The sequence below is a fragment of the Doryrhamphus excisus genome, linkage group LG11 (assembly GCF_037039965.1).
Source record: "Doryrhamphus excisus strain RoL-2023G ecotype Guam linkage group LG11, RoL_Dexc_Guam_v1.1, whole genome shotgun sequence".
Lineage (NCBI taxonomy): Eukaryota > Metazoa > Chordata > Actinopteri > Syngnathiformes > Syngnathidae > Doryrhamphus > Doryrhamphus excisus.
Genome location: NC_136367.1, coordinates 6,488,079 through 6,510,727, shown reverse-complemented (window position 1 = coordinate 6,510,727; position 22,649 = coordinate 6,488,079). Strand labels below are relative to the sequence as shown.

The following is a 22,649-nucleotide window of genomic DNA, read 5'->3' as shown; positions in this document are numbered from 1 at the left end:
GGCAAAGTGTGTCAACAAAGATGCACGAATAGTCCAACTGCAATAAGTTTGGTAAGGGAGTGATCAAACGTGCTGGCATCGATTGGCATAGTCTGTGTCAAACTCAATACCAGACAACCCCACGTGACGTTGCAGACATGTGGAATTTGCCGCCAAGCACAGGATCGGAGCGTCCCTAAGAGTTACAGGTACATACGTATATCATGTCTGTATTTGAAAACGAGGTAAAACAAAGGTTTAGTTTTGGTCTTTATTATATTTGGACATTTAGCAAAGACTGTGCAGAAACATCCCAAAGCAGAGTAAGAGCAAAGAGTCACAATGTTATTTGACATGATTGCATTCAGCTATAAAATGTGCTCATCAACAATGAAATCATTTGGCTACACAAACATACAGTAATAAGACAATAACTTAATAAATACATAAATAATAAATACAAACTAGATATAATGGTCATAGAGAAAGCTCTGTGTGAAACAATAAAGGTATGAAAGAAGTGTAAGGCAGTTTTACAGCAGGATTTGTCATTAAAGGCATTAGTGGCTACACAAATCATCATGCTAACACTTGTGCTAACACTTGGTACAAATGATAAAATAAACAAGATGCTTCGTCACCCAACTACTTTTCCTCTCATTCACTACACATTTGTGCCAAAACCAAACAAACTTTCCACTGGCTTGCCTTCACAAAGATTTTTAGCATTTTAAAGGCCAACTCAGCACTTCCGTGACACAATCACGTGATAGTGGCGTTTCGGGCGAGGGCGGGGCTTTGGGCGTGTTTTCGCGGGAAGACGTGCAGCAGCCGAAAGTGACAATCGCTGCTCGTCCCGCCGTTGCTCAAGTTGAGGGGCGCTTGGTGCGCGTGCGCGGCGGCCAGGTGTTTGCGCAGGTAGGCGTGACCTTTGAACTTTTTGGCGCACTTGCCGCACTCCACCTGTTCGTCCTCCGAACCGGACTCAGAGGGTTCCGGACTGGGCGTGTCTCGGTCACCGGAGATGACGTCGACGAGTTTGGGCTTGTGCCAGCGGCGGTGAGATGCCAGGTTGGCGGGGCAGCTAAACACCTTGGCACACTCGGGACACCGGTACTCCACCCGAACTATTCTGGAGCACTTGTGCTGGGCCAGTCCGAGTGGGTCCGGGTACGCCTCCCTGCACAGCTGACACACAAACTCACCGTCGCCTCCTGGAGTCTTCCGGTCGACCGGAACCTCCTTAATCCTTAGACCCAGGACCGGGGAGGTGGTGACGTCATCATCAAAGTGCAGCTTCCGCATTGATTTGCTTCGCTTGGGGAGCGGGGGTTTACCTTTCGCCCGCTTGGTCGCGATCGCGGTGCTGGATTCGGTTCGGTTGCCCATCTTGAGGTCCGGGCCAAAGATGTGGTCCAGAGCCGCGAGCGCGGCCGCGGCGGGAAAGGACTCGGCAGAGACAGGCGAGCCCAAACTGAACCTTCTGTCCGGGTCCAGCGCTCTGCTAACGGGCCGGGTGGGGCTGTACAGACCCTGGTACATCACCTCCGGGTCTCCGAACTGGACCGCCTCGGTGGTCCTCTCCGGGGCAGCCGGCCAGCAGGGGGGCATCGGCGGTAAAAGTGAAGGCTGCGGCTCGTCTTCCTCATCCTCGCCTCGGAACCGGTACGAAACCGGATTGGACCTCTTGCTTCTCTTGACGAGGAAGCCTCGTGGCATGATGGCAAGGCACTGTGTGCGTGTGTGGAGGGGGGGTTTGGGGGTGGGGTCCACGTGCATGAGGTTCTGTTTAGGTTCTGATGGCTTGTCAACATTGCTGCACTCTTTTTAAGGACACTTTAACCCCCACCTCCCATGCCTCATCCTCAACCAATCACAGGGAGGCGCCCCCCCCCCTCCCACCACCAACCGCCCCATCCTCCCTTGCATTTGTGTTATGAGGATGAGGAGGGGGTAGATGATGATGGGGTGACCGGGGCGATGCAGATTGCTAAGCAGATGTTCCTGAGCGGCTTCTATTGTCACCCCCCCCCACACACACACACTTGATCACTTTCTGCGCGTGCACACAGACACGTGCATGGCTGTAAGTGCGTGCACACACACAATCAATAATTGCTTTGCATCACAAGGACGACTTTATTGGAAAGCAAATGCACAATGGAACAGGGGGGTGTATTGGGGGTAAGGGGGTCACATTAGAAGGGTCACACTGGGGGGGGGTCCAGGCGCGTGCTGAGTGTAATTATGTGTGTTTTTTGGAGGTGGAGGGGGTGTCCAAATGGGCTGATTATGAAAAGTGTGATTATGAAAAGTTATAGTGGAATAACGTGGTCATGTGACCTGAACAGCCAATAGTTGGCATCATCTTATTGTCCATGCTGACATTTTAGAAAAGAATCAAGTTTGTTCATTGCAATGCTAACTTGTGCTATTTGAGAGCTGATGGCTGAGTGTGTATGTGTGTGTGTGTATGTGTGGCTCATTAGCATACAGCTGGAAGAGCATATGATTCTTATTTCCTACATTTCATTTACACTTTTTTATTTTACACTTAAACCATTCAAGTGACCTCAATAAGGCGCTCAGTATATTAGGGACACCTCTCGGTGTCACGACATGCCTGTCAATCAAAAGTCACCATTATACTGAATTGCATGTTGTGTTACTTGTCCAGGGGGCAGTAGAACATGGGCAGCAGGTTGCTGTTGAAAGACAAATACTTGGCAGCGCTCCTCCTCAGTGCCGCTTTGGTGGCGGCGTCCTTCAGCACGTGCTGAGCGGGGACGCCCTCGTCTAATGTCACCCTGTGTGTCAATTCGCCATCCTGCGGGGGTGGGGGGACAAAATGTCACTCAGCCAGGGGGTCGTGTGATCGTAGGATGTAATCACAATTCAGATTTGCCGGTGACAGATTTTTTTTGAGTACGGTAAGGGAATGCAAAACATCTTATTACAGCTTTCGTGTAAATAAGTCAAATAATATATTGTGTAAATAACTAAAAAGTGCTAAGTGCTAAATGCTAGAAGGTAGAATATTACTATTTTCAACTTGTACAATCCCCACTTAAAAAAAAAATTACCACTTGTTGACAATGTTTCCTAGGACAATAGACATTTTTTCCAAATACTCTGACTTTATACTTGTATTTATATTAAAATATTCTAATATATTTTCCTGGCTGTGTTCCAGTAACAATGCAATATTTTCTCATGAAATGATTACTTTGTAATGTAAAATTACATCTTTTGTCTTATATAATATATAAGTATTGATATAATATATAGAAGTGTTCATTCATTTTCTACCGCTTATCCTGATGGAGGGTTGCGGGGGGTGCTGGAGCCTATCCCAGCTGTCTTCGGCCGAATACAGAAGTATTATTATTATTATTATTTAAATAATAGTTGTGGTTTGCTTGTAGTAAAGTGCAAGGATGCAGACAAGTGTGTTGAAGCGTAGTATTGATGTCCGCCCGCCCCCCATCTTTACCGAGCACCGCTTTCATTTTATCCACTTGTCCGTTTACGTGTTGCAGTGGGAAGGCCAAGTGCTCCCAAACAGACTTTTTTGAGCTCTGGCTTCTCCTTGCACTACGACTAGGCAATAGACAGGACTGCACTGTAGCAGACGCCATAAACACTTCCTGTCGCTCACTTATACCGTGTAGGGAATCGTATGTCTCTATACCGTCCAGTAAAATACGGTTCTAAATACGTGTACTAATACAGATTATCATGTTGGACAGCAGACCTTCACGTTGGCTGAGGTGAAATGAAAAAGCTCCTCCTCAAAGTCACAGAAGCGGTCGTGAAAGATTGCCAGACACCAACTCTGCTTGAAGAAGCTGCAGCACGGGGAGGCACAAGGTCAAAGGTCAGGCTGGTGGGTTCACTCTAAATATAACCTTCATCATGTAAACACTGCCAAACATCATTGACCCAAAGGCTTCCTCTCACTTTCATCATCTTCTTTTCATCACAAGACCTAAGTCATCTAACTTTAAAACACACACACACGTCTGTGTGCAATCAATGATTACAACAGCCGCTGATGACCCGTCAGCTCCTATAATGACTTTACGAGTCAGCTGACCTGCCGGCTTTTCAGCACGTTGGGTGGTGGGGGAGTTTGGGCTGTTGTTACGCGGTTGGGGGAGCGACGCAGGGGAGCGTCTTTGTCTTGTTCCGCACTGTCCGCAAAGACAGATTGGCAAGCTGCATAAACAGATTAGGAGGCGGAGGACAATAGGCGGCCATGTCTGGGGAGGGGTCAGGGGCGGGAGGGGGGGTCATTTGTGTGGAAACCTCAGAAGCAGGTCACCTGCTGTCTAACGCACGCACACACATGGCAGGCAAGAAGAGGGTACAGACATGTCAGTGAGGTGAATGGTGGGCACCTGTACAAGTCGTGGATCTGACCCAGATGTAGGCGGATCAGGAGCTGACCCAGGAGCTGCTGGTGCTTGCCGTACAGACACAGGAGGTTGGGGATGGGGAGGGGCTTCAGGGACAAGCAGGTGAGTGTCTCCACCACTTCGTTGTGGTCCAGATGGAGACAGAAGTAGTCGCTGCTCTTCGCCTGGCCCGTTGCCACGTGTCGGCCCTTTAGGGGATGCGTGGGGGGAAGGGCTTCATTTAGATTTATGTGGGTGTGGTCAGAAAGCAAGCGTGTAAACGTACACGTCCAACAGGACGTCCTGGCAGGCGGTTGGCAGCTGGTTTGGTGACGTGAAGATAGTTGAATCTTCCTGGTAACGTCCCACCTGCACACACACACACACACACACGTATGTGATAAAGCATTGTGTCATATCTCATGAGATTGTGTACTTGCATGTACTGCACAGATGTACTCATTCAGTACGTAGAAAACAGTGTGGGAATTGGACCTTGGATCTTGGGTCGCGTGTAAATGGGAACCAGTCGGGTCAAGGCGTCTGGGGACTTGTCAGCAGGCTCAAGCGTGGGGTCAAAGTGAGTCAGCAACATGGCCGCCAGCTCCTGGCCCACCTCCTTGGAGTTGAAGCTTGCGTGGGACCACTCGTCGCTGTAGTACGAGCGAGAGAATTTGGTAAGTGGGCCCGCGCCCCAGATGGCGGCGTCATTTGTGTGAAACATGGCGTCGATGACCAGTCGGCCGTCGAAGACCAGGAAGGAGCTGCTGATGCTCCTGAAGGCGTCATAGTCCACTCCTTTGTTGGACAGGTTGATGAACACCTGGCGGGAGGACACGCGTGTACAGGTGATGTCATACATGTCCACATGACACTGGACTTACTTTGCATTGCAGGTGGAGAGGTTCTGAAGGGGTGCTGAAAGAGACCAACGTGAGAGGATCAGGATGGCCTCCATTGTTCATGTGGGTCAGCACGCAGTCCCGGTGGATCCGGACCCGGGCTTTTTTCAGGGCTGACATCACAGAACTCTCCACAGCCGGGTCAGTAAAGTAGGAAACACCGGGCTCATGGGGTGGTTCACTGGAGACGCTACTGTCGGATGGATCCGTGGGTGAGTTGCAGCCAAGCGACTCATTGGACACATCACTCTCAGGTGGCGACTCATTGTCGACACTGGCCTCAGGAGTTGTTTCATTGGATAGACTGGGATCAGGAGCCAGGTCATTGGATGTATCAGGCTTGGGAGACTGGTCATTGGATTCATCGGGTACGGAAGCTGGATCATTGGATATATCAGGGTCGGGAGACTGGTCATTGGATACGTCGGGCTTGGGAGGCTGGTCATTTGATACATCAGGGTCGGGAGGCTGGTCATTGGATACATCGGGTACAGGAGCTGGATCATTGGATACGTCTGGCTTGGGAGACTGGTCATTGGATACATCGGGTATGGAAGCTGGATCATTGGATATGTCTGGCTTGGGAGATTGGTCATTGGATACATCGGGTACGGAAGCTGGATCATTGGATATATCAGGGTTGGGAGACTGGTCATTGGATACATCAGGGTTAGGAGGCTGGTCATTGGATACATCAGGGTCGGGAGGCTGGTCATTGGATACATCGGGTACGAAAGCCGGATCATTGGATACACCGGGCTCAGGAGACTGGTCATCAGAGACACCAGGATCAGAAGGCGGGTCATCGCATACACTATCGGATGCACTGGGTTCAGGAGGTGGTTCATCTGAGACACTGGGCTCAAGAGGTGGATCATCAGATAATCTGGGTTCAAGAGGCGAGTCAATGGGCTCAGGAGGTGGGTCATCAGAGACACCAGGATCAGAAGGCGGGTCATCGCATACACTATCGGATGCACTGGGTTCAGGAGGTGGTTCATCTGAGACACTGGGCTCAAGAGGTGGATCATCAGATAATCTGGGTTCAAGAGGCGAGTCAATGGGCTCAGGAGACTGGTCATCAGAGACACCAGGATCAGAAGGCGGGTCATCGCATACACTATCGGATGCACTGGGTTCAGGAGGTGGTTCATCTGAGACACTGGGCTCAAGAGGTGGATCATCAGATAATCTGGGTTCAAGAGGCGAGTCAATGGGCTCAGGAGGTGGGTCATCAGATACCCTGGGTTCTAGAGGAGAGTCAGTGGGCTCAGGAGGCGGGTCATCAGATAATCTGGGTTCTAGAGGTGAGTCAATAGGCTCAGGAGGTGGGTCATCAGATAATCTGGGTTCTAGAGGTGAGTCAATGGGCTCAGGAGGTGGGTCATCAGATTCCCTGGGTTCTAGAGGCGAGTCAATGGGCTCAGGATGTGGGTCATTGGAGACAATGGGCTCTGAAGGCGGGTCACTGGGGATACTGGGCTCAGGAGGTGAGGTACTGGGGACATCACTCTCAGGTAGAGAGTCATTGGGTGCACTGGACTCTGGGACTGGGTCACAGTCAGGAAGTGACGTCTCCATCGGTTCATCCCTCTCAGGTGATGGATGTGTGGATGCGGCACAGCCAGGAGGTGGGTCATGGGACAGGTCAGCATCAGGTGGCGAGTTTCTACTGGCAACACGTTCCAGAGGAGGTAGGACCAGGTGAATACGGGCCCCTCGAACTCCAATACGAAGCAACATCTCCACGGTGGTGAAGACGTCGACGCCGTTTCCATAGACTATGGCGTTACCTGGAGAGAACGGCAGCGTTAGCGTGATGCTCCCAAGAAGTTCATGAAGAAACATGACTGGTACATCAACGTCATCATCATGACTGCAGGAAGGAAGGAATATTGCCAGCATAGAATAAGGAATGCTGTATTAAATGTGAAGAAGATGATGAGGATGTTTCATGAAGCCTGAGGAGCAGAGATTGTTGCTGTCCATGGTGCTGAACCATCAACTCCCCATTGCTCTTTTTATCTTAGTGTGGTCATGTAAGAAAGACCACTAGCAAGGTTTTTATTAGCTGTTAGTGTGTGTGTGTGTGTGTGTACCCTTCTTCTTCACAAAGTTGTCAAGCAGCCACTGACGGGCGGTCTCACAGTCGTGGGGGTCGTTGAAAGTGAACAAATTGGATGGTACCAGGCCAGTGTACCTGGGTGGGCAGGACAGCGCCGGCTGCTGGTTGTCTGTGTCCTCCTGGTTCTGACCTTCTCCTGTCGGGCACGGAACCTACAAGATGAAGAAGAAGAAGAAGAAGAAGAAGAAGCACAAATACGAACAGTGAAGATGTGAACGTTTGGATTGTGTGTTATTTATTGATAGGAAATGTTAAACAGGAGCATGGAGCAGAACTCACCTGGTACTGAAGGCCCGTGCAGAGGACCAGGTAGTCGTAAGGAACTTTAGCACCACTAGACACCAGCACGTGTTTGGACTTCCTGTCGATGGCGACCATCTTGGCGGCAACCTCGGTGACGCAGAAGCGCAGGGGCAGCTGGTCCAGGTCTCTGCGGCTGTAAGCGTGGCTGCAGGAGGCGGGAAACCATGATCACAACCCACACGCTCAACACAGGGCAGAGTATCGCGTGCACTCGCCTCGTGGACAGGAACTTGGCGCCACGGACGCTGCGGTCGTTGGGGAAACCATGCGTTGAGATGAGAGTGAGGTTGTTGAACCTCAGGTGAGGGCTGCAGAAACATCAACACATGAGTCAGGACTTTTGACTTCCTGGACGTGTGTCCCAATACTTGCATTGCAAAATGCACATTTTGGAGTGGCCTTTTATTGTGGCCAACCCAAAACATGAATACATCTTGGAGGTGTTGTGTTGATATTTTTGTTGCCTGCAGACGGAATGGAAGGTAGCAGAACAATAAGGTTGTTGTGTTGATGTCCAAAGAGAAGAAATAATATCTGTTAGTAGAATAATAATCCCGGCAGCATGAGACAATGTTTGCATGCTAATCTGCAGCAGAAGGTGGATTGAGGCACATTATTGCTGTCTGCATGTAAATGAGGCGCCGCTATCAAGCGCTGACAGACGGCCATCGTCACCCCGAACCGCAGCCGGACCACAGCCGAGCTCTTTATCCGTCTGACCCCGTCCTGGCTGCTAATGGGGGGGGGGGGGGATTTACTGCTTCTGGAATCAATGAGCACACAAGGAAAGCGTGCGGGGGCAGGGCTGGGTTTGGGCAGGGCTGATAAGGGGGCCCCAGCGGGCTGACCCATCTTTCACCCTAGCCATCATTTGGGCGTTCACTAACGGGCTCGTTAGTCAACTCGTTAGCGGCATCTAACATGGACGCTGACAGGGACACAGTGGAGGCTAATTAAAGGCAAGCAGCGCCACGCACGCTCACCACCAAACAGCTGCGCTCTCCAACGCCGCCTTCACTGTCTTGCCAGCCGCCACTCAACACAAGCACCCTGGTTGCCTGGCAGCTATCAGCTGGTCCAGGATCAGCAGCATTTCTACGTCACTGACCTTTGCTGAGGAAATGTCACCGATGACACCTTCAGTCCTATTTACTGTACTACGTGTGTGTACTGTGCAGGCCGCTTACCATTATGGCCACTTACCAGCATGGTGGTTGCATTCACATGTTCTGAGTGTGGATGTATTTTCTGGGATTTCCGAGCATACTTGAAAGCAGCAAATTGTACCTCCATAGTAAGACTTCTGTTAGTGAGTGAGTGATAAGAATATTGGTAGGGGCTGTTTTCTTTAAATGTAAAATATATGAACGTGTTCCCCTGCATCTTTTGATTAGGGTGGAAAGAGTTTTGGACATTCCTGATGTTCTGAACACATCATGTTAATTACAATGTAATGCCACACGCTGGTGAAATGTGGCTTGATCACGACTGTCATTCTCGCAAAGCAGCACAGATTAGTTTCCAGTCTTTTCTGTGGGAAGATGACAAGCAGATGGTGTTTTTGGGGTGGGGGCTAATGGGGTTCATGGCCACCCACAACAAATCTGTGCCTCAGGCTTCCAGTGCAATGTGTCATGTGTGTCTTTGACGTCCACTCACCAGAAACAAAGCACCTCAAGGAAGGACAGGCCCGTGTTGGACGCCCCCACCAGGACAATCCTGGCGTTGACTGTGACCTTTGGCTCCATGGTCAGCTTGCGGCTGATGAGGCTCAGAGCAAAGGGGGCCTGAGAGAGAAAAACAACGACAATGTGTCACATTTGCTGCTTTTAGCCGGGTGACTGCAGGGCATGTTGCAGCCTAAAATAATTGGTGTCGTGGTGAGAATGATGAATAATCATGAATAATCATGAACGTCATTATCACCCACGGGCTGTGTGATGTCAAGTGTTAAACACAGATGAGGTTAGCTTTCACTCAACCTCTTAAACCCTGCCTTGGGATTCTTGCGAGAAAAAGGGAAATGATATTTGATTGGATGGTGTTGGTATGAAAGTCCCATGTTGTCCACGTTTAAACGTTCATGCGTGATATGCCTTTCTTTTTTAAAACTGCTCTTCTTGCACTTTCAATCACGGTCACTGATGTTGGACCTCTCTTGTCTGGCGACTTCTTCCACAGCAAACTCATCTGAGCATGGTTGGCTGGACCCAACAAGAGGGCGGCGTCTTATACTTTCCACAGCATATAGACAGCAATCAGCGATCAGCTGCCGCATGTCCATCAAGACCGGAGGTGCCGAAGGGCGCCATTTGCGGCCTGGGGCACATTCTAAAAAAGTGGTAATTTTACAAGACAAATGTCCAAATATTAAAAGAAAAAAGTTGTAATCTAAGGGGAAAAGGTCATCACTTGAGGAGAACAACCTTGTAATATTAGGAGGGAAATAATTTTATGCATTTTAGTAGCATAAAATAAATATATTAAAGAAAAAAAGATAATAATATTCAGAGAAACAAACAAAACAAAATAAAGTTGTTGTTTTTGGAAAATTAGGTTGTGGAAAAACGTTTAACAAAATAAAGAAAACAAAAAAAATGTAATATTAGGGGAATAAAGTCATACTGTTGCAGCAAGAAAACGTGTGCAGATTAGAAAGTTGAAATATTTGGAACATACGCAACAACCAATATGGGGACAAAAGACTGAAGTTGATACTAATAATACGTTTTTCTATCTACGTGACAATGCTTTTTTACTTAAAATATATATAACCTTTGAGCATATTTGACTAAGTGGCTCTTGGACCCTTTCATTTTTCACTATGTGGCCCCCCTGGAAAAAGAGGATGCGGGAGGAAACAGCACCATCTAGTGGAGCCCACCTGCAGCTCCGTGATGCTGCTGGCAGGAGCGTTGATGCCCAGCTCCTTCACAGGGTAGATGATCTGACGCCTCGGACGCACGGGGACGGCACAGTTGAAGACAAAGTCCAGCTGGTGGACACAGCAGTCCTGAGAGCAGAGCAGGTTCAGAAAGGTCAGTCCAGTATTTGCTCGTTGGCAGCGACATCGACACCTGCTGACCCCCCCCCCCCCCCCCCCCCCCCCCACCGCAGTGAAACAAAACCCTGAGACGCCGTGAGCGTCACCTCCTGGCTGGAGCCGAGCGGGTACACCCGGTGGTACAAGCAGGACTTGTGGGCCAGCCGCAGAGTCTCCTTGAACACGTGCTTACTGAAGTGCTGGAAGCAACGCTTGAGCACAAAGTGACGGACCCGAGCGTGCTCCTGGTCGCCGTGATGGCTGAAGTAGATGAAGTTCTCAATGTTGTAGTGGGCCCGAATGTACTCCATGTCCTGAGGAGGCAGAGAGGACACTTCATTAGGTACGCACCTCAACAACATGCAGCACAAACACCTCTCATCTTCGCAACCTTCTATTCTCACCGTCTCGTCTCCGATGATCAATGTGCCAACGATCTCGTCATCTACCTCGGCCACGAAGGCCTGCAGAGGACACCCGGCCTGCCCAGCAGAGACATTGGCATGAGTGTGTGTGTGTGTGTGTGAGGTAATTATCAGAGTTGGACAGGCAGCAGTGACAGCTGGGGCGTCAGTTGGAGAAGAAACTCAACGGAATTGTCACCAATCTGTTCCTTGGCGCGTGCACGTGCACCGGCCTTGTTTCTTTGAAACATTCAAGTGGTCTACATCACCTTCTGCTAATTAGCACTATAGAGATGATGTGTGTGTGTGTGTGTGTTAGGGGACTGACTGTGTCAGTGTGAGTCAAGACAAGGTCCAAGTCCTTCAGCAGGGCGTGGCCCAGCCTAAAGTGCAGCACCAGGTTGGACACAGCGGGCTGGTCAGAAGCGGTCGCCGCTCGCACTGTGATGTTCCTGCAGGGACATCCCATAATTTTTAACAGGAACTTTAGCAGCGAGCCCCGCCCACAGGTCAGCCCACCTGAGCCCGTCACGGTGCAGGATGTAGAGGTCAGAGGGCAACAAGCTGCTGGCTCGCGGGGGAACTCTTAGGAAGTTCTGCAAGAGCGGGAAGTCTGGAGAGAAGGTTGGCACCGTGATGATGCAGAAGTCCAGGTCCTGGCAGAAGACACGTGTGACGCTTTAAAGTATTACAATAATAAAACAATAATAGAACAGCATGACGGTGGGAGTGGTTACTCACAGGGAAGAGCTGGAAAATGTATGGAATAAAGTCCAGCGATCTGGAAGAGAAGAGGAGGAAGCTGCAGGTTGCCATGGTAACAACGCATTGCCACACAGCAGCAGCTGCTAGGTGGGGCGTCCAAGTGAGGTAGGTCTCACCCACTGAAAGTCTGTCCTCACCTGATCTCGTAGTTCTTCTCCGAGAAGAAGAACTGAATACAGAACGCGTTGGGTTCCTTTGAGGTCCATTCAGATGAAGCCTCCTGCTGAGGAAACCACAGCAAGTCGTCACACTTTGACCTAGAACCTTCTGATTAATCCGATTAAGTGTCTTACATAATCATATAACTCATTAATGATCTATTCTTTTAGTCCTACAATATGCCAAGAGACAATACAAAAAAACAAGCTATGTCCAAAAAAAGGGCCCCAAGCCACATTTTGGACACCCCTGTATTACTGACTTCATCCTGAGTGTTCCGTTCACAGGGGGGGCGCCTCCTCCTGGGGATGTTAGGTGTTGCAAGACTGAAATAAAGCAACATGTTGCTCACCAAGGGTGAAGCCGGCTGTTCTGGTTCTGGTTCTGCTTCTGGTTCTTGATCTGGGTCATCTTCTGGCTCTTCTTCTGGTTCTTCTTCCGGTTCTAGTTCTTGTTCTGGTTCTTCCTCCTCATCGGAAAGATCGTCGCCTGGTTGTCGTTTGCACAAACCATGAAAGTGTCTCAAGTCAAAATGTTCCTGCAGTTTCCTCAAGTCCACCTCGGCTGTGACGCTGATGAAACCCGTGATGGCGCCGTCGCTCTGTCACGGCACACCGCATCCGATTCACTTTTACATCATCACTAATAACTTCAAATCAGCTTTCATACATTGTAACAATCTTTCATCGTTTTAAATCATCTTTAGTCAATGTATTTTATTCATTTTGGAATATGTTTTTTAAAATAATATTTAATGATACTAAATAGTAGGGGTGCTCGGATCGAAAAATACTTGCTTTAAAACACCGATCCCCTCCGCCTATTAGCCCCCACGGCAGCATTCAGAACAAACATGTCAGGACTTCCTGTCTCACCGGGGTGGCGCGTTTAGATTGGTGCGGCATTTGGGGGCGAGCACTTAGTAGGGTGTGGTGCATTTGGGGGCGAGCACTTAGCAGGGTGTGGTGAGTTTGAGACTAGCGATGTGATCGTCCGTCAGGCAGCAGCTAGAAAACAAAACCCGGTCCCAACCCACTGTACTTGCAAGTGCGGGCAAAAATTGGGGATGAGTACGGATTTGGGTGCATGCAGAACCTATGTCCCAAGAACCAGATTTTGCCGCCGGAGACCAGGTTGCCCATGCACCCGCCTTTGACCGCCACCCAACACACAATGCACCGGACCCTTATGCTTGCCCCCGTAGGTGGTGGGTCTACGAGGGGGCATCTAGTCCGGATGCCTCCCGGACGCCTCCCTGGTGAGGTAATTCGGGGCATGCCCAGCCGGGAAAAGGCCCCGGGGCAGACCTAGGACATGCTGGAGGGATTATGTCTCACAGCTGGCCTGGGAACGCTGGCCTGGAGCTGGAGGAGGTGGCCGGGGATCGGGAAGTCTGGGCTTCCCTACTAAGACTGCTGCCCCCGCGACCCAGACCCGGATAAGTGGAGGAAAATGGATGGATGGATGGCAGAACCTATGTAGAAGTTTGAGTGTAGGAGAGACTTTAGTTGTGTGCGGGTCTGCGTCACACTAGGTGCCCTCTGCAACCACTTCTGTGGGTGCACGTCAGTCTCGGCACTTACCCAGTATGGCTGTCCAAGGAGCGCATACAGCCAGTATACATACATACTGCATGTATGTGATCGGTATTGGTATCCTATTTCAGTCCTGGATTATCAGGATCAATATCGGCAGCATACATCCCTGATCGGAACATCCTTACTTATTAGTCTTGAATATTGATCATCAGCACTGGGCTGCTTATGCTAGTTGTAGACAATATGTTTAGTGAGTTTAGTGAGAGCAGGTCTTGGCCACGTGTCAGCTACAATCTGACATATGTAAGCCCCGCCTCTTCCCCGAGGGAACCAATCCTGGCAGGATTCTGACAAGGCGTCAAAGCGCCAGCAGACAGCCAACATTCACTGTGGCGAGGAAGAGGACCGATGTGAGAGCGCAGATGTCAAGATCCATCCAGGATCCACTCCAACAGACCTCACACACGGCAGCGTGGTTGTGCTCGTCCTGGGCCTCGATGAGCTCCGACAGGAAGTAAGGTCGGTCCATGTAGGACAGCAGCCTGGTCTGCTCAGCCACAATGTGCATGACGTCATCATGGTCTTCAACCCTGACACACACACAGCTATTACTTTATTTAAATGTGCCACATTGTAAAAATGACATCGTTTTATTTTACTGTGAGGTAACTAACTAGCTAACTAAGTCACAGACTCAACTTCAAACTACCTCACCTTTTTGCCTCCAGTGAGACTTAGGGCATACATTAGCCTTCCTCCTTTTCCTTTGCTCATCCAATCACTAGTCACAATGCTCACTAAAGCTCTGTTGATGCTTAGCGACCAAAATAAACAATCATTGAGTACAAATAGTTTACTTAGCAACATCACTGCATTCATTCATTTTCTACCGCTTTTCCTCACGAGGGTCGCGGGGGTGCTGGAGCGTATCCCAGCTGTCTTCAGGCGAGAGGCGGGGTACACCCCGGACTGGTCGCCAGCCAATTAGAGGGCACATATAGACAAACAACCATTCACACTCACATTCATACCTATGGACAATTTGGAGTGGCCAATTAACCTAGCATGTTTTTGGAATGTGGGAGGAAACCGGAGTACCCGGAGAAAAAATCCACGCATGCACGGGGATAACATGCAAACTCCACACAGAGATGGCTGAGGGTGGGATTGAACCCTAGTCTCCTAGCTGTGAGGTCTGCGCGCTAACCACTCGACCGCCGTGCAGCACCTCACTGCATTCAAATATTACAAATAATGATGTGGACATTATGTGTGTGTGTGTGTGTGTGTGTGATGCAGAATCACCTGGCAGGACGGACAAGAAGTCTTGGACAAAGTCTTTGTCTCTGACACATCAATGCTGTCAGCTGAGACTCGTCGTCTTCTTTTTCTTCTTCTTCTTCTTCTTCTTCTGTCAGACGCTGCAGAGGCTCGAACAAGTCAGCCAGAGATGGTTCTACACACACAAACATATACAGTATGAATTCATAAGCATGCATAAAAATGAAAGTGTGGATGTTGTATTGCTGGAATGATGAAGCTGACCTAAGTAGACAGATTTCGGGCTCAGCAGGCACACGTATTCAAGCTCAGCTGTGGTATTGAACACCGCCCTGCATAGAAACAACCTGTCAGAATGCAATCTGGTATCTATACATCTATACATCCCTGTAATGTCTGAATGACCTGATGATGTGGCAAAAGCTTGCAGTGGCGAAGTCATGCGCCGACACAAACAAGTGGATGAAGAGAGTGTTCCAAGGCTGCAGACACCAGGAGAAGATGAGGACGACGAGAAAGAAGATGAGAAACAAAGTTCACGTCTACTCACCGTGAAGGCCTCAGCTCGGAAGCGTTTCTGCAGGAACGTTTCCCACTCAGCAGCATCCACCAGGTCCCAAGCAGGATAGTCAAAGAATGAAGCGTGGGCCACCACCTCGTCCTTGTCATTGGCCAAGGTCACCGCCAGGTTGGCTTTTTCCCTCCACGAGACACAAGAGGAACAAGAACTCATCACAAGGTGGATAAGTGGAATGATACAATAATAAACATATTGCGCAATTGATGTATCTCTGACAGTGTCCAAGGTTGATGGATGTTTGGAGATGTATGTCACAGCTGCTTGTTTCCTCTTACAGGAGATGAAGGACATTGACTGGACCAAAAAGCTCCTCGGTCGCGGGGGTGATGAGCCGGGTGATGCCCTCGGCATCAGCTGATTCACTTCGCCTGGCGCTCACACTTTCCACTTGTCCGCTGCTTGAAGTTATGTTCCTCATCCTGTTTTGAAGCTTCTACTGCGGCAGCAAATAAACATCTGTCACCTCCTTGCAAGCACCATACCTCTCTCCAAAATATCAACAAAAATATTGATCTTCCTAAAGATAGCACCAGCAGTTTGTTCTATTAATCGTGTGATGCTCAACAAAAAGGTAAAAAAACAAGAACTATCTTGATGTAGTATAAATATAAATATATATGTGTACAAAATGTACCACTCCAGAAAAAAAAACCTAGCAAAGTCTGTATGGTTGAATTCCCACTAACAAACATCGTTACTATGGTGACGAGGAGTCGCAAAGCATGATGGATACTTTCTTACAGCGAGATCCACCATGTACCCGGTAGTGATGGGAAACTCGAGCCCTTATACTGACTCGACTTCGCATGAATCACTCACTGATTTGAGTCAGTACTCGAGTCACCCGTGGTAGAAAAATGTTGTCTCGCATTTAATCACGACCTGACACATTACATGGATTCCTTATTTAAGCTTATTTTCCGATATGATGGGATGAGTTAGTAAACGAGTAAACGAGCCGCGACATAATTTTAAAAAACTCGCAAGATTTTATCTACTCGTTCATGAGTCACACATCTCTGGTACCGGTAGCAAAGCTGAAACAGTAGTACCCAGAGCGCATTGCGACGCCTCGACACAGTACTCAGAAACATTTAGGCGCTTTTTTTAAAACTTCGTCTTAATTGAGTTAATTGGGTTTTAACGCCAAAATGGCTTCGACGGCAGCGGGCAAGCAGCGAATCCCGAAAGTGGCGAAGGTAAAAAAAAAAGTCGCGACAGAAACATGGCAGATGCGGCCAAGCTAATGCTAATGCTAATGCTAATGCTAAAGCTAATGCTAACTGGCAGCGCTAAACCGTAAATGTTGAATCGAAGCAACTGGACATTTCTTGTTTGAAAACGTTTTTATCTTGCGTCCAAAAGGCTTCCTGATACGTTTTCAACAACCAAGATTCAAACTTTGCTGTTTACTGTGGCCATTGACCCGGATGACGAGCTACACAATCTAGCAGTCATTGGAGTTCGAATAAAGTCAACCAGTTGACTTTTTGTGTGTTTCTAGGTGAAGAATAAAGCTCCAGCTGAGGTTCAGATTACAGCTGAGCAGCTTCTGAGGGAAGCTAAAGAACGAGAACTAGAACTTCTTCCGCCACCACCAAAGCAAAAGATCACCGATAAAGAAGAACTCAATGACTACAAGCTGAGGAAGAGGAAGGTGAGCATCTCAACACACCCAATCGTACTTTTAAGACAAACTCATGTTTTCATTGGCTTTGTAGGCATTTGAGGACAACATCAGGAAAAACCGCACCATCATCAGCAACTGGATCAAATACGCACAATGGGAGGAAAGCTTAACAGAAGTTCAGAGGTATGTTTGTCTCCTTTAGTTCATCCAAAGCAGCCACCAATTAGATGGCCAATATTTTACAGCCCTGAGCGTTCACGGTCACATAATAACGGCAGCAATGGAATATCCTCTTTAGAGCTCGCTCAATTTACGAGCGAGCGCTGGACGTGGACCACCGCAACATCACACTGTGGCTGAAGTACGCCGAGATGGAGATGAAGAGTCGGCAGGTCAACCACGCTCGCAACATCTGGGACAGAGCCATCACCATCCTGCCCCGCGTCAACCAGTTCTGGTAAAAGTGCGCGTGTGTTTTTTGCGGCCTGGCTGGGCATGCAGCATGGAGGATGCGTGACTGTGTGTGTGTGCCACAGGTACAAGTACACCTACATGGAGGAGATGCTGGGCAACGTGGCGGGCTGCAGGCAGACGTTTGAGCGCTGGATGGAGTGGGAGCCGGAAGAACAGGCGTGGCATTCCTTCATCAACTTTGAGCTGCGCTACAAGGAAGTGGACAAAGCTCGCAGCATCTACGAGAGATATATCCTTCTACCGCTGCTGCTGCTTCTTCGTAGTGACGATTACGTGTGCACGTGCAACACTCCTTGACTCCTCTGCACTCGTCATGGTTCACCCTGAGGTGAAGAATTGGATCAAGTATGCTCGTTTTGAGGAGAAGCATGGCTACATCGCTCACAGCAGGAAGGTGTTCGAGCGGGCCGTGGAGTTCTTCGGGGAGGAGCACGTGGATGAGAACCTCTTTGTTGCCTTTGCCAGATTTGAGGAGACTCAGAAGGAGGTGGGTTTGTGTCGTCATTCCGCTGGCGTGTGCTCTTGTCCGCACCTAAAGATGGTGGACTGACTGATGTTTCTGCCTTGTCAGTTTGAGCGGGTCCGTGTGATCTACAAGTACGCTTTGGACAGGATCCCCAAGCAGCAGGCCCAGGAGCTCTTCAAGAACTACACCGTGTTCGAAAAGAAGTTTGGAGACCGGCGGGGAATCGAGGATGTCATCGTCAGCAAGAGAAGGTTCCAGTACGAGGAGGAAGTCAAGGTGGACACCCTGATTGCTCTCACCTCACCGGTTCCGTCCGTGGCTCCTCCTCGATCATGCTTGTGTGTGTGTGTGTAGGCCAACCCACACAACTACGATGCTTGGTTCGATTATCTCCGTCTGGTGGAGAGTGATGCCGATCCCGACACGGTGCGAGAGGTGTACGAGCGCGCCATCGCCAACGTCCCGCCCATCCAGGAGAAGAGGCACTGGAGACGCTACATCTACCTGTGGATCAACTACGCGTTGTACGAAGAGCTGGAGGTCACGGTGGGCAATGTTCTCCTCACGTCCCCCAGAGGGCGTCCTCAAATGCTTAATGGGGACTACATTGTGTGTGTTGTCAGGATGTTGAGAGGACAAGGCAGGTGTACCAGGCCTGTTTGGATCTGATCCCTCACAAAAAAGTAAGTCAATGACGTCTCGCGTCGTGAACACATTTGACAACCATCTTGTCTCTCAGTTCACCTTCGCCAAGATTTGGCTGCTCTACGCTCAGTTTGAGATCAGACAGAGGAACCTACAGGGAGCGAGAAAGGTCATGGTGAGGGTGACTGGTTCATCTTTGCGTCCCCACACTCTCGGGTGAGGGGTGAAAGGCGGCGTACTTATTCAAGGCACTTCTTTTCAGGGCACAGCGATCGGGAAATGTCCAAAAAACAAACTTCTGAAGGGCTACATCGAACTGGAGCTGCAGCTGCGGGAGTTTGACCGCTGCAGGAAGTTATACGAGAAATACCTGGAGTTCAGTCCTGAGAACTGCACCACCTGGATCAAGTTTGCTGAACTGGAGACCATCCTGGGCGACGTGGACCGAGCCCGTGCCATCTTTGAGGTCGCCATTGGACAACCACGGCTGGACATGCCCGAGGTACTGCATGGCACTCCTCAGCCCATCTGGAACTGAAAAGGCATGAGTGACCCAAAATGACCATTGTGTGACTGTCAGGTCCTGTGGAAGTCCTACATCGACTTTGAAATCGAGCAGGAGGAGTTCGGCAACACGAGGAACCTTTACAAAAGACTTCTGCAGCGCACGCAGCACGTCAAGGTGAGCCCCGCCTCCATCTGGAAACCACAGCAATGTTTGACACGTGCAGTTGAAGCAAACCCCGACCTCCACGACCATGTGGTCTGCAGGTCTGGATCAGCTACGCCAAGTTCGAGCTGTCCGTGGAAAGCAGCGACAGGCTGCAGAAGTGCCGTCAGATCTTCGAGGAGGCCAACAAGAGCATGAGGAGCTGCGAGGAGAAGGAGGAGAGGCTCATGCTGCTCGAGTCCTGGAAGGACTTTGAGGCAGAGTTCGGTTCCGACAGCAACAGAGAGCGAGTCCAAAAGCTGCTGCCCGAGAAGGTGAAGAAGAGGAGGAAGCTGACTGCGGAGGACGGGGTATGTTGCCCTATACTTCATTTCTGCATCTCCACTCGGGAATGTTCTGGAAAGGTTTTCTTTTTCTCTGTAGTCGGACGCCGGTTGGGAGGAATACTACGACTACATCTTCCCAGAGGACGCCGCCAACCAGCCCAACCTCAAGCTGCTGGCCATGGCCAAGATGTGGAAGAAGCAGCAGCAGGTTGCCACGGAGGAGCAGCTTCAACAAAAGACTTCAGAAGATGTTGCAGAGGACCCTGAGAGGGAAACGGTAACTAAAGCGGAGAACACGTATGATGACCAAGATGACAGCAGCAGCAGCAGCAGCAGCAGCAGCGAGGACGACCAAGATGATGGGGAGAAGCCGGCGAAAGACAACAATGAAGCTCAGGATTAGATTAACATTTGACATCATCATTACAGAAGGACGTCATCTTTAAAACAAAACTTTATTTAGAATGTACAGCAATTGAAGAGTTCTGAGGACATGTTGGTTTGCTCTGTGGCTCCCTGATGTCCACCAGCGTGAGGAGCTGTGGACAGTCCTTGTGTGACGTGAGGGTCAGAGAGCCACAAGGATTGTTATTCGATGTCTTCGGGCCTCACCGGATGCGGCAGTGGAATGATGGACTTCTTCTCCGTGTCTCTGGACAAAGCTTTCCTCATGTCTGCAGACACGGAGATGACACGTCTCTACGTCCACCAACACCACAAGGGCAAACACAACAAGCATCTCACCGTAAGCGTCCTCGTCTGGCTCTCCGTTGCTGGCCGAGTAGTACTCGATGACAGTCCTGTAGACGCTGTAACCCAGACGCTTGTACATGTTGACCGCCACCTGGTTGGACACGCGCACAAACAGATCCACGAAGAAGCCGCCCTTCCTGAGGGACAGGACCAGCGGCTCAGCAAAACAAAATATTTTGTACTTGTGATGGAAATAAACTATTATGTCTGTGGCAGCATCAGGAATTTAGCTTTAATCATTTAAACATGGACCCATGTGACCACTTTACATGTTTAACAATCCAAAGACAACTAGATATAGTTACAACTCAACTAGTTCTAAAAATCCAAACAAAGCCAGGTGGTCCGCCATTTAGTGGTTACGAATGCGTTCTCATTATAAAACATTTACTTTTGGCCCGTAAACACTTGCTCAAGAACAAGATAGCGTATGTCCGAGAAGGCAGGGCGGAAGAAGACTGACTGTCACGCCCATCATTAAGGATAAAGATTACCAAAGGGGTCACGGATTCAGTCTGCTTCCAGACTAGGATGGAATCGATATTTTAGGATGCTAATACAACCACAGGAATTAAAGTAAAGATTCCTCCTTTTTAGGACCAACCAGGGTACACCCTGAGGACCACCTGGAAATGTATGGTGGTGCAAATCCAACATCCCATCAATCATACTGTCTGGTGTGATGTCACAAACCTCTCTGAGATTTCCTCCAGCATTTCCATGAGTTTGGCAGCCAATCCCAGCCTTCGGAACTCGGGAGCCACGGACAGAGCGGTGACGTGACCATGCCACTCTTCCCGAGCCACGGATCCCTCCGCCTTCCCCATGACTGCAAGAAGATGAATGAACAACTCAGTGTTATGGATGTTATGATACTGTAGTGACGGGGAGGATTGTGAGGTTCTGGGATGCTGTTCGGGAAGTGGCCTGCAGGGGGCAGTATCGTGTTGCATACTGGGTTCGAGACAGCCTTACTTGTTTACAGCCACACTGTCGTTTATTTATTATTCAGCCAATGTTACGATATTAGTTATTAGTCCTTGGTCAAAGGAAGTCGTGGTGCGTTTCTAGATGTTATTGGTGTCACGTTAAAGGAAAAAGAACTTACTGTATCCCATCAGTTCACCTCCAGGAGCCTCCGCAACAATAAAGTACTCAGGCCAGTGGGCCAGGTACTGCAGGTAGAACGGAATCCCATACTTTAGTACAAGTCAAAGAGAAATGTTGAATTAATTATCATTATCATCAATGAACACTGTGAACGATATGAGTCAAATCCTGTCTGCTTGCTGATAAGCTGCTTCCCATAAAGCTAAGCTAAGCTAGCGCTACATCTAGCTCAACATGAAGGATACAGTTTCTGTCAAAGGGTCCAAGTTGCTGTGGAATGAATGAAAAGCAGACATTAATATCGTTAGGCAACAGTTTCACTTGCGCTTCCCTTCAAGATCATTTCGTCAGTGTATTAAACATGACATCATTTATAAACATCGGTGGCGCCAATATACATCAAATATTGATATATCCATCATTATTAAGGTTAATTGATACATTCAATGTATGTACAATTGCAAACAAATGCAATTTTGCCTATAATTAGGATAGTTTGCCATCCACAACACCTAGCTTCGGCGGTTAGCTATTATTTAATGGTCGTTCGATGTAATGCAAATAAATTGTGTCATTCTACACGAAAGTTAGTAGAAACATGAACCAAAACATGAGTTATTTCATGATATAGTGATGTTTTCGTGTAGTGCCCCTCAAAAATCAGATTGCTGAACGGAGTTTGTGACGGAACGAAAACCGCTACGGATCCTGCCAACGTCGCTACGAATTTAACACACAAACAAACAATGCAAGGAATCAATAAACAACATAAAGCGCCTGTCAACGTGTTCAAATAAGTCGAGTTTCTCTTACATGTTGTTGAATTTAAACAAGTCGTCGCACGTGAAGGGTCTCAGCGTTGTCATCTCGGCTTGATTTAACACTGACACTGCACGAGGAGCGCCCCCTAGCGGCCGGAGGTCGCTGATGCCAGCCAAGTGGAGTACGCCAATAGTAACACTCAGGACTGGTGGCAAATTAACCTTACATGTATGTTTTTGGAATGTGTGAGGAAAACCACGTACACACGGAAAGAACATGAAAATTCTACTGACTATGTGGCCAACATGCTAACCACTTTCCCATGTAACGGGGATAC

General features: G+C 49.1%; 4 protein-coding genes and 1 long non-coding RNA gene across 6 annotated transcripts; 2 read left to right on the top strand and 3 right to left on the bottom strand.

The window, feature by feature from the left end:
• Positions 1–128: 128 nt before the first annotated feature.
• On the top strand, positions 129–9,999 carry LOC131130134 (uncharacterized). The gene is made up of 3 exons (XR_009129960.2): positions 129–188; positions 3,732–3,865; positions 9,888–9,999. It is a non-coding gene; the product is annotated as an uncharacterized LOC131130134 (long non-coding RNA).
• On the bottom strand, positions 183–1,733 carry insm1a (insulinoma-associated 1a). Its single transcript, XM_058074321.2, has one exon. It carries the CDS (start codon positions 1,696–1,698, stop codon positions 742–744), a length of 957 nt encoding a protein of 318 aa, XP_057930304.2. The 5' UTR covers positions 1,699–1,733; the 3' UTR covers positions 183–741.
• Positions 2,239–15,992, bottom strand: cfap61 (cilia and flagella associated protein 61). The gene is made up of 25 exons (XM_078794625.1): positions 15,752–15,992; positions 15,447–15,597; positions 15,302–15,378; positions 15,161–15,228; positions 14,921–15,071; positions 14,073–14,205; positions 12,430–12,678; positions 12,056–12,138; positions 11,895–11,934; positions 11,673–11,809; positions 11,482–11,605; positions 11,154–11,231; positions 10,857–11,063; positions 10,591–10,719; positions 9,366–9,493; positions 7,922–8,014; positions 7,683–7,851; positions 7,378–7,555; positions 6,932–7,071; positions 5,261–5,443; positions 4,872–5,199; positions 4,677–4,745; positions 4,380–4,611; positions 3,734–3,827; positions 2,239–2,806 (listed from the first exon to the last, which is right to left on the bottom strand). Exons 1-25 carry the CDS (start codon positions 15,892–15,894, stop codon positions 2,645–2,647), a joined length of 3,546 nt encoding a protein of 1,181 aa, XP_078650751.1. The 5' UTR covers positions 15,895–15,992; the 3' UTR covers positions 2,239–2,644.
• Positions 15,993–16,498: 506 nt separating this feature from the next.
• On the top strand, positions 16,499–20,682 carry crnkl1 (crooked neck pre-mRNA splicing factor 1). Its single transcript, XM_058086148.2, has 14 exons — positions 16,499–16,675; positions 16,981–17,133; positions 17,198–17,289; positions 17,405–17,563; positions 17,643–17,809; positions 17,889–18,067; positions 18,152–18,322; positions 18,401–18,592; positions 18,670–18,729; positions 18,786–18,866; positions 18,954–19,193; positions 19,272–19,373; positions 19,463–19,711; positions 19,785–20,682. The coding sequence occupies exons 1-14, from the start codon at positions 16,628–16,630 to the stop codon at positions 20,088–20,090; spliced, it is 2,199 nt and encodes a 732-aa protein (XP_057942131.2). The 5' UTR covers positions 16,499–16,627; the 3' UTR covers positions 20,091–20,682.
• On the bottom strand, positions 20,129–22,528 carry naa20 (N-alpha-acetyltransferase 20, NatB catalytic subunit). Of its 2 annotated transcripts, XM_058086171.2 has the most exons (6): positions 22,364–22,515; positions 21,796–21,820; positions 21,549–21,639; positions 21,134–21,269; positions 20,432–20,577; positions 20,129–20,361 (listed from the first exon to the last, which is right to left on the bottom strand). In XM_058086171.2, exons 1-6 carry the CDS (start codon positions 22,414–22,416, stop codon positions 20,276–20,278), a joined length of 537 nt encoding a protein of 178 aa, XP_057942154.1. In that variant the 5' UTR covers positions 22,417–22,515; the 3' UTR covers positions 20,129–20,275. The 2 variants fall into 2 exon arrangements, with proteins under 2 accessions (XP_057942154.1, XP_057942144.2); XM_058086161.2 differs by having other exon boundaries at positions 20,129–20,577; positions 22,364–22,528.
• Between the last annotated feature and the right edge of the window lie 121 nt (positions 22,529–22,649).